The sequence below is a fragment of the Glycine soja genome, chromosome 18 (assembly GCF_004193775.1).
Source record: "Glycine soja cultivar W05 chromosome 18, ASM419377v2, whole genome shotgun sequence".
Lineage (NCBI taxonomy): Eukaryota > Viridiplantae > Streptophyta > Magnoliopsida > Fabales > Fabaceae > Glycine > Glycine soja.
The window spans coordinates 10580229-10591926 of NC_041019.1; the positions used below are offsets into that span (position 1 = coordinate 10580229).

At 32.3% G+C, this 11698-nt stretch overlaps 1 protein-coding gene and 1 long non-coding RNA gene across 2 annotated transcripts; one reads left to right on the top strand and one right to left on the bottom strand.

Moving 5' to 3' along the window:
* Nucleotides 1-650: 650 nt before the first annotated feature.
* Nucleotides 651-3305, bottom strand: LOC114395702. Its single transcript, XR_003663089.1, has 2 exons — nucleotides 2536-3305; nucleotides 651-801 (listed from the first exon to the last, which is right to left on the bottom strand). It is a non-coding gene; the product is annotated as an uncharacterized LOC114395702 (long non-coding RNA).
* Nucleotides 3306-5138: 1833 nt separating this feature from the next.
* Nucleotides 5139-7016, top strand: LOC114396911. The gene is made up of 2 exons (XM_028359075.1): nucleotides 5139-6390; nucleotides 6580-7016. The coding sequence occupies exons 1-2, from the start codon at nucleotides 5139-5141 to the stop codon at nucleotides 7014-7016; spliced, it is 1689 nt and encodes a 562-aa protein (XP_028214876.1).
* The last annotated feature ends 4682 nt before the right edge of the window (nucleotides 7017-11698 follow it).

The window sequence follows — 11698 nt, forward strand, 5'->3', positions numbered from 1 at the left end:
ATACATGGGAAAATAAGTTTGTTAATTAGTTTTAAATATAATTATCTTAAATTCAAATGGTGATTTGTGATTGAATGATAAGTATAAAATTATTTTTACATATACATTAAATTCATATATGTTTGTAAAAATTAAATGGAAATATTGCTTAATCAAAAATTATTTTTCAATGTAGTTTTTGAAAGTGTCTTGGGGTGTTTACATTGGAATTATAATTCTCAGGGTAGGTCAATGTATTATACTCCCTTGTCCGTTGGATGACAAATTCTATTAAATAAATTAAAGGAACACAATATTTGTCATTATTTTTAAATGTTTATTTGTTAACACTACTAGAAAAAGAGTGTTTTACGTCGGTTAAAAATTACTTTTTACGACGATTTTTAACCGTCGTTATAGTTAATGTCGTAAAAAGTCTTTATTTTTTACGACGGTTCTTTAGTGAACCGTCTTAGAAAATGATAAAATTCTAAGACGGTTCTTAGTTAAGAACCGTCTTAGAATATTACCTTTTTCTAAGACGGTTCAGTAAAGAATCGTCGTAAAAAATATTTTTTAAAAATAAAAAATTAAATATATTTCAAAATTCTAAGAAGGTTTTCAAAGAACCGTCTTAGAATATAATTTTTTTTAAAAAAAATTAATCACAATTGAATCACATGCATAATCTAATCAAAACCTCAAATAAATAACAAACTTCTATCTTTTACAATTATTACTTAACATATGAACCAATATATTGCACAGTCAGAAGATCAAACTCTATCTTCCAATGAATTCATCCTTCGTTGTATGTCATTCCTACATCAGAACCAAAATTCTATGTTATGACTAAAATACAAATAAATTAAAAATATATTAATCTTAGCAATGAGCTTCTAATACATCTCAATATAATCCCTACTAGTTGATCAATAAACACAAGCTTTAAATTAATGTTAGTGGAAACATGGCAATCAAGGAATATATCAGCACTTGTGAAGCTGTGTATATCCTAACCTTAATAAAATAAAAACACACTTATTTCATCAATTCAATAAATAAGGAAAAACATAAAAAAGATTTTATCTACATCAAGAAAGAAATTTAGCATGTGTGTGTGTGTGAACAAAATATAAGAAAAAAAATAATCAAATGAAATTTTGTAATAGCATTCAGTTAGCATACCTATCAGGATAAAGTGATAAAACCAAGTGTGTGGGTGTAAATGATAAGAACTGAAATAAGTGGGTGCAAATATATAAAAATAGAAAAAATAAAATATAAAAATACAAGCTTTAATTCAAAAAAATTATTAAAATAAATAAATTATTGATGGTAAAGTCTAGTGCTACAATATCAAGATGAAGAAGTTGCTTGATAAATAATAAATAAAGAATTACACTATGCAACTACTATTTCTCTAACACCAGTGATCTTTTATAACTTTTAGTTAAATTGAAGTTTGGAGGTAAAGTCAATATTACCTAGTAACAAATAACTAAAAATATGTATCTTTGCTAAAATATAATCATGTTTGATTTGAAACAATTAATTTCGATGTTTTTCATCAAATTAAACACGCACTAAATAATTAAATTAACATTAAAGAAAAGGATTATTTATATGCTCATAAATTAAACACGCACTAAATAACTAAATACAATATTATTTATATGCTCATTTCTCACGCAACATGAATTCACATGGAATCCACCGTAAGTCAAATATTATAAAGTATTATAAATGTGAAAAGGATTACCATGGAACAAAAATTATATTATACCATTATTTTCCCTTACATGTTACATCTCATTTTTTTTCCAGACATTTATAATCACATCTATCATTTTCTGCATGCTCCTTTTATTTGTTTCTTTTCATTTCTCTCTTTCTTCGGCTCAGATAAAAAAAAATGAGATGTATTTGGACCATTGTATGATCAATTTGAAATGTTCAAATTTCAAAATCAAGGCCCTCGATTGAGAATTAACCAACCCAATCCATAGCCATGTGATCAGTTTATTTTCGTACACCACAATCTAAGTGACCAAACCCACAACAAAGGCAGCTAATATGGCCCTTCAACCCATGCAGCCTCACTTTGTGTTGGTTCCACTATTTGCTCAAAGGCCACATGATCCCCATATATGACCGAGCAAACTATTTTTTTTAACTTCTAGTCAAATTATTAAACTTTGGAAAATCAATATTACTTAACCATAACAATACACACACACATACATATATATATATATATATATATATATATATATATTATCCTTTTTTTGCTAAAATCATATTTGACTTGAGACAAAATTAATACCAATATTGACAATTAAAGTACCGTATATTTTCACCATGTTAGAGTGCTAAAAGAATTAAAAAGCTATTGACAATTAAAATAGTTTCTCAAACCACACCAAACTAAAAAGCAATTGACCATTTGTGGTTTGAGAAATACAACAATTATTTTGAGGATATTTTTATTACTTTTATTAGAAACATTGAATCAATTGTTTATTAAAAATAAATTAAGGAAAGAAAAGTAAGTACCTGATAACATGTTCCACAGCCAGCTCCATTCCTCCATAGATCAGACACCCCTGCGACTTTTCCATCATACCAATTCATCGTCGTTCCATATTCACCAAAGCCACAAGCTCCGATTGAAATATAATACCAAATTGATATTACCTTTTCTTCCTAATTGAAATGAAAATAATGTTTAAACAAAGAAAGGAAAAAAACTAATAACTTAGTTAGGAAAATGATTGGCACAGGAATTTCAACAAACAGGTGGAATGCATAAAGTTTCATGAAAAAATGAGAAAAAAAAACTTAAAGGGTTCAGATTCTAGAATGGGTTTAGTGGTCAAGAAAACAAAAAAACAATCTCAGATTCAAGAAATCAAATGAAAACAGATCGCAAAATTGTTTCAGATTGAAACGCAAGAACTATTCTAGATCTAAATCTCGATGGCGATTTGGATTTAGATGGTTCAGATCTGGATCTCGATGATCCATTCCAAATCTTAATCTCCGACACGAACACGAGGACAAGTTCAAGATGTCGGAGGTGCTAGCGAAACCTTTGGGGACTACCACACGCTGCGGTTCTGGTTTTCATTCAAAGGCTGCAACCAGAACAAGCAACAACGGCGATTCCGGCCACTGAAATCGACGCGTGCCCCTGGGCTCCGCTGGAGCATGCAGAGTTGGAGAGAGGGTAGGTTACGTGAGTGAGAAAGGGTTGTGGGTTTGCTTGTGGTGGTAGGTGGGAGTCGTGAGAGAGAAAGGGAAGGTGAATGTCTTTATTTTTTAAAAAAAATTATGTTTATATTATTTTTATTTTAAAATAATAATAAATACAGGGACAAAAAGTTTTTAGTTGGAATTGGGAAAAAATGTTTCGCTTATCACTTTTTAATTGGTTGTTCAGAAACCCAAAGCATTAAAAGTGGTGAAATCCGAAGCGTTGGAGAGTTGAAATCCGAAGCGGCATAAACCAGGGCGGTTTTATAAAAATCGTATTTGAATAGACGTTTCAAAAACGGTTTTATACAACCGTCTCTGATACCGTGTCGTAAAATAGCACTTATGTAGTAGTGTAAGCATTGCATAAGTTTACTATCTGATTGTTTACTATTCATATTACCTCAGAATTGAAAATAGCACAATCTGAGGTCTTAAAAGAAAAAGGAAGAAAACGTTGCTTTTTGTGAAATGCAGTTTAAAGCTTGCTAGAAATAAAGGGTTTAACCGTTAACAGTGATATGATAGTTCAATAATAACAGGGGTGCCTCATGTTTTTTTTTTTTATTATTTTGCTTTCCCATTAGTGCATAATTTCTTCTCATGAGTGTGAGATGTTATATCTATTTTTTGGCCATAAAATAAATATACAGATAATCGTGAGGTTAGTGCAGATCAGGAGTTTATCGTGATGATAAACAAAACCAGCTATATACTTTTGTTATTGTACAAGTTGTATGGATGAATGAAATTGTATGTTTTTTTAGTACTGTATTTAAATTTTATTGGTTCCTTTACTTAATTTCATATTTGCTTCTTTCTCTTAATTCAATTAGTTAGTTCCTTAGGAATAATTGAACACAAGAAAATATTGACATATAATTACGACTCAATTCTAAAATAAGACTTGTTGTGAAGTTGGCAAAGAAAATAACCAAAACAAAAGGTTTTGTTGCTTTACAGTTTAATTTGTTCAAAGTAACTGAAAAATACGATTCTTGTGCTGTGTCCTTTCTTCAATACAAATAATGTGGATTCCCTTGGTTTATATTTGTAACTTGACGAATAAATTCATTGTTATAATGGAAATTAATTACTCTATTAATGTATCATTTATAAATATTAACCGATTATTAATGGTTGAAAAACTTAAGATGTGATACTTAATTAAAAGATTAAAATATATTTTTCTTATATATATCCAAAGTTTGTTGTTTGTTCTTGTAAAAAATTTCATTTGTTTTGTTTTTCTATAAAATTATAACATTGCTCCTTTTTTTATCTGAAGTTAGATTTGTTGGACTCCAAACCTGAAAATATATTTAAAGGGAAAAAATATATTTTAATTTATTTAAAAATCCTTATATTGATATAATATAATTTATTTCAGATAAATTTGAAATAAAAGTTTTAATGTTCATAAAAATTTAAAACATCCGTTAATATATTTTTTTAAAAAAACAATTTATAATTCTTAATAAATACCTTAATTTTATGTTTTCTATAATTTATTTATTTTTATTTTTTTCTACAATAAAACAAAAATTTTATTGTGGTCCTATACACTTTTTTTTAGTTCCTTATAAACTAACAAATTTTATTTTTACTTTCTAGTAAAAGAAATTCATTTGTTATTATTTTTTTTTTAAAAAATTAATAATAAATGAAAAAATTATCAAAAAATAAACACAAAATTTAATCATTTATTATGAGTTAAAAAATGTCAAAGAAAGAAATATATTATTTGATTAAAGACACAACAAAAAAATTATTATAAAACAAATAAAAAATTAAATATTCATTGAGATCGAAAATATATTTTAGTAATTTTTCTTTAATGCCAATACATTGTAATGAACGTTTCGAATTCTCTATCCTTCCCTTCCTTCAGCAACTACTCTACAATGGAGTCATCAGAGGACCCCATCATCCAAGTCAAAGATGAACAACTCATGGTTTCACCATTATCCGGTGAAAACCCAGTTCACAGAACTGCTTATTTCATCAAACCTTGCGTGGAAGACTCGGCAACTCTTCCTCATTCCATGTTCTCTTCTGGAAGAACAGCCACTGTCAATTCGGACCACGCGAAGTTGCTTGAAGTAAGATACAAAGGGTGGCATTACCCAAGTGCAGAATGGAATACATGGGTCCAACAAATGCAACACAAGTATGAATGTGTGTGGATGAAAGCTGGGATAGACCAGGCAATCAAAGCTTCAACTTTTCAAATCCGTAGGAATGATGAGTTGATCATTGAGCTTGCACAAAGATGGTGTTCTAAGACCAACACGTTTGTGTTTCCTTGGGGAGAAGCAACGATAACATTGGAGGATATGAAAGTTTGTTGGGGTTACTCTGTTATGGGAGCTCCTATTTCTAGCCCTCTTGTGAGTGGTGAGGAAAGGGAAATAGAACAAAAACTTATAGGAGTTTTTAGGATGTTTTTCAAATCTAAGGCCAGAAGGGCGGATCATACTCCATGGATGAAGCATTTCATGAGTAACGAGAGCCGAGTGGAGCATGAGGCGTTCTTGTCTTTGTGGTTGTCGAGGTTTGTTTTCCCTGGTAGATCATATACAACCATTTTGAAAAGCACTTTTCCTATTGCCATACATTTAGCAAGAGGGCTTAAACTAGCACTTGCTCCTGCTGTCTTGGCCAGCATCTACAGGGATTTGAGTTTGCTAAATAACAAAATCAGAATTGTCGCAACAGTGGAGTTGGAAGTTACTCTGTGGGCTCCTTTTCAGTTGGTTCAAGTATGGGCATTGGAGAGATTTCCAGCTCTGCAGCCGCTCCCCGATGTAATTGAGCAAGGCCAACTCTTGATGACTAAATGGCACGCCGTGAAAATGCTGAAAGGAGACAACTTGAAACTGATTTTGGACTCTGTTGGAGCTGAAAACGGCTTCATTTGGCACCCTTATGAGAATTCTCCAGCTCTTCAGCTTTACAATGAAAATGACATGTGGGTATGCGATAATCCCAATTTTGATGATGAATTAGAATCCTTTGCTCGCTGCTTGAGAGTCTCGGAGTTGGTGGGTATGGAGTGTATAGAACAGTACTTGCCAAATCGTGTTGCTATGCAATTCGGAATGGATCAGGACATTCCTGGTATGTTAGCACATTACAATGACAATCCTTGGATAAGTTATAGTCAGCCAGTAATGGATACAAATTTGTACACTGCATTATGTGCCTGCCATCAGCCTAATGTTACTTCTAGGTACTATCGTTGGTGGAAGCAATCAAATCCAAGTAAGGAAGGAGACATGCATGATCATTGTGTTGTAAGTAGCCCAGAACATTTGTTACCAACATCATCATCTATGAAGAAAGAGAGTGGAGGATCCTATGGCCCACCACCTGGTTTTACTTCCAAGATTAATGCAAAACAAGAAAAAGATTTTGATGAAGAGGGAAAGTTGTCAATTATTGAATTATCCGATTCTTCTAATGAAGTTAGATGTCTTGGTGATGAAGAAGTTGGAAATGGCAAGGCTTTGTCTAGTCCTCCATCTGATGTTTTTCCATCAGCAAGTGTTGAAGGAGCAAGAACTGTCAAGGACAATGGGAACGAAGTTAAAATTGAGCATTCATTTTGTGATAGAAATGATGTTAATGACAAGGAAGGGGAAGATGCCAGCCATCGTATAGCAAACATAGCTTCTAATCTTGAAAGCAGGATCTGGAAGCTTGAAAGAGTGATTGCTAAGCTTAAAGCAGCAAAATTTGGCCATAAAGTTCAAAATATTGGAGTCAAAGCAGAGCCATAGTGACGTAGTACTCCTTGATTTGTAAATTCAGGCCATGAGTCCTTTTTTGCCACTACAGAACATATTTCCTAAATCTAAGTAGTAGTATAGAACGAGTAGATTGCTAACTTGCTATGTATTTCTGCCTTTTATCATGTGATGGTCCCCTTTTTTGGTTCAACCAGTGGTAGTTGCCTTTATTTGTACTTGGAAATTAGCAATAGTTATATTGAAGTGACATCTCAATTTATATCAATTTATTGATATTTCTCTTGGTCAAAGTAACAATATGAAGAAGCAATTGGTGGTCTTATGGTAATGTATGATCCTTCTTGTCATCATATGTTTTCTCTTTCATTAAGCAGAAAAATTTATAAGTGAAAGATTTTTTATTGGGTTTGTCCTGCTTGAAGTAATGCTTCTATAATTCACTTTGTATTTGTTGTTGCTATTATAATGTCTTATCCTGTAAATTTATGTAGGAAGAATGTTTTCCTTTTATGTACTTCTAAACTTTTTATTTAAAGTGCATCGCAAATCCTATAACTTTGGTGCCTTTTTTCTGTTTTAGATGAGTGTTGCTCTCTAAGTGGACTCTTTTTTCTGGTGTAGATGAGTGTTGCGCTCTAACTGGACTCTTTTTTTCTTGGTTTAGATGAGTGTTGCTCTCTAACTAGACTTCTTTAGAATATAAATATCTGTTTAAGGCTTACTTCCTGATTCAGTTCAACTTCATTTCTTTTTCAGAATATCCTGTTCCTAGTTATTCTTAGTTATTTCATTCAATTAACCAACCACAGTCTTTTCTTCTTTACATTTCTTTCATTTCCTTAATTAAATTCTACTATCCACTCTAAGCTGAAACAATTGTAGGTAATGACAAGGTTTAAAAGTGTTAGGTACTTGACTCTATCTAACATAATCAAGTCAAGGGTGTAAATGATGTACTTTGGAGGACCACCCTTGGGTGAAAAGGTAGCACCGTTACCTTTAATAATGTCCAAAATAATAAGAGAATTTGTACAAAATTGCTGCCTGTAAGTTAAGAATAGAGCACTTGAGGAATTAAGTGCTCTCTTCTCTTCCAAGCTTTTCAGGTCAGATAAGACAGTCATCATAATGGGAATTTCAACAAACTCTCATTTTTTCTCTTAATTTATATGCAAGGTTTTTGTTACTGAATCCTTGAAGCTGCCATGGTATGCAAGATCTCTGCACATTATGTGCATTAGATGTATAAAATTGCAAAATCTATGTACAGTTCCATTATTTTCTTTTTGGATTTCAGAATAAAATTTATACTTGCGTATGTCTTTGCTAAGAATGGTTACTTGTAGGCTGTGGCCTTTTAATCGGTATATAGAGATTTGAAGGGTGGTTTTGGTGAACTTTAGGAAGGGCTTATGGACTCAAATTTTGAAGCTTCTACAGTTTGTTCTGAATGATGTTGCATCCATTAAGTGAACAGTAAGTACTTTGGTTTTGTCCCATACGCATGTGTATATGTCAGTTGTTTTAAGATGGAATGGTTTAGCATTGCTCTGTTTGTGTTCATCATGATTGATATTATTTGAAAATATATATATAAAAAAAAGACTATGCTGATCAGTTTAATTTTGTTTTTCTCCATCAAAAGGTTTTCACTGAGCAAGTCCTACTTTCTTTCTGTTCTTTCCTTTATTATATACATTAGAATTTAGAACGCATCATTATATATCACTATACAGAAAGAAAGGATCAAAAACGCTAACAACATAGTCAAAATTCTATCTTTAATTGACAACATATTAACTTGTAATCCTTCCTCTCCCCATTAGAGGGAACATTTTTTCTTCTTCCATAAATTTTACGAAGTTTCTCTTGAATGTTTATTGGCAATAGTAGGGTTTAATAGCATTTTTTACCCTGCACTTTTCAAAAAGTGAATTGGCACACCTAGAACCAAAGATGTCAATAATGGACAATGTTCATTAAGTTGTCTTGCAAGACAGACTTTAACCCAATTGTTCAAACACTAAATTCACTAAGTTCATTCCATTTGTAGGATCTTTTTCTCTCATAATCGAATGAGATTTAGCAATATGTTTTGCCGTCTTTGAAAATCAGATTAGAGTTCAAGAGATTTAGAATTTGCAATCATTGTCACAAGGAAGGGAGCCATCTGTCTCTCTCCATGTCCATAATTGATGAAGCTAACTTTCCCTAGCCCCTCCTCTTTATTGTTCTATTTAGTATTTAGCTGTGGTTGTTCTTCTACTTATTTAATGTTAGGGAGTCAATTACTAGTGATGAAATCCAAAATTTACCATCGCAGTGGTTTATGTACATCATATAGGGTTTCCTGATGCTATTCTTTTTGCTAGAGTTCCGTTGACATTTCTAATGGATAACCTATGGTATCATTTAAGAAAATTAATCAAATGATAGCAGATGTGGACAAGGATGGAAGTGGAACAACTGATTATGACAAATTTGAGTACATGATGACAGCCAAAATAGGAGAGAGGGACACTAAAGAGGACCTCGTGAAATCTTTCCATATATTGTAAAGTTCTTCACCACTATACATCATTTATACTTGTTTTTTATTCTCATTACTTGTGGACTGTGGTCAATTCAGGGAAATATATCTGCATCTGACATCAAGCGCATTGCAAAAGAGCAAGGTCTGACAGAGATTCAGGATGGCTGATGATGCAGACCATGATTTTAAGTTATTCCAATCATATCCATATCAAATTTCTAATTTTTCAAGAAAACATGTACTTCTTATATTGTGGATTTTTATTCTATGGCTAACTGGGTGTTGATGTATGGGCCTTAGATTATGCTGACATGATGTTGTGACTTGTTAGTATGAAAACATATTATCCTTTCTTTGAAATTCTAATTAGCAGTTTTCTTCATTAAAAAGATTAAACAGACAATACGGAGGTAAAAAGGATTAAAAAGAAAGTATTCATGATGATAAAAAGGTCACTAAATGTACACAAGAATAGTGAAAAAAGAGCGAAGTAGTTTGTCATTTTACCTCAGTTATTGTTGCACTAATCTCCCAGAGGTTTGCCAATTTTTTTTTTACATAGTATATATTATAAACACTTGGGGGGTATATACAGACTAAACAAAGACATTGTTATATTATAAACAAAATTTTAGCATTCATAAGAACCACACGCCATTTAAGCATCAAAATGGAACCACGATATTTAGAGCAAAGTAATTTTTGTTTAAAATGTGTTAGATATCTAGTAGCGTACGTTGAACAATTGTCTAAAAAATGCTTTACTTCAAAATAATTTTTCGTGTACTAAATTTTTTCACTCAATAAGGGTTCCTTCCTCCAACGATTTTTCTTGAACTCACCTTCTCTCCATGAAATGCAAATGTACTGAAAATAAATTAGGGAGCAAAAATAGTATTAAATATTAGCTAAATCAAGGTGCATTTTGATGACATGGATCCAAGTTACTCTGGATTGGACACATCACGATCATGTCATAGCCATTCGAGTTTCTTGAGCAAGATTGCCAAGTGTAACAATAAGAGTATGTTTGGATGAAAAAATTTAATAGGGTAATTCAATTTTTAAAGTATTTTAATTACTTTTTAGTTAAATAAGGTGTTTGGATAAAAAATTTGAAAAGAAAATAAAATTTTAGTATTTTGGTGAGGTATTTTAATTAGCTTAAATTTTAGGATTTCAAATTCTTTCAAAAATGAAAGAATTTGAAATTCTTTTGTGAAACAAGTCCTCCTCCTTCGTAGCTTCTCACTCTTCTCTTTCTCTCTGCTCTCAATCTCTCTCTTCGTAGCCCCGACACTCTTGCTTCCAAAGAACGCGGTGCAAAGAAAGTGGTTAGTTTCGAGATTGACGAAGCGACCGTTACGACGGTGGATGGTGACTCTTCCGTTTTAAGCAGCGTCACCACTTTGTCCGCACATGGCACCAGGGATCTCCGCGAGGTTGTTGAGGAGATTCAGGATGAGTTTATGACGGCGTCGAATTTCGGGAAAGAGGTTGCGTTGTTGCTTGAGGTTTGCAAAAGGCCTTATAGACCTAGGGTTGCTTTCTGTCAAATGTTAGAATTATAAGTTACGGATGAAGTTGTTTTTGTTTGTGTGTGTGTGTGTGTGGGTTGGGGGGGGGGGGGGACTTGAGCTTGAGCTTGTGGATGGTGATGAGTGAGTGTTGGTATTTGGCTTGTTTGATCCTTTTGTTGAACCTGTTGAGGTAGGGAAGGTGATGTAGACTGTCTGATTTGCTCCTTTGGGGACTTTGGTTGTTTTGTTTGTTGATTAGATTTAGTCTCTTTATGTTTTGTCTTGTGATTAGATTTTGAAAATGAAGAAATTTAATTTTTTATCCAAACACAAAATTTAAAAAATGTCTGTGTTTGGATGGGGAAATTTAATCAGGTAAAGTATTTCAACAGAGGTATTAAATTGTCTTCCAATAATCTAATATGTTTGGATGGGGTATTTTGAAAGTAATTAAAATGCTATCATTTTTATAAAGTATTTTAATATACTAATTTGAGAGAATTTCAAATTCTCATTATAAAGGAAAGAAATTAAAATTCCTCCCTGTACTATTATCCCCCTCTCAACACACCACACACCACGAGCTCTCTCTTTCCATCTCAGCAGCGTCACGAGCTACCACTCCCTCTCTGTGGCTTTTCTTCCTCTCGTTGGTAAGT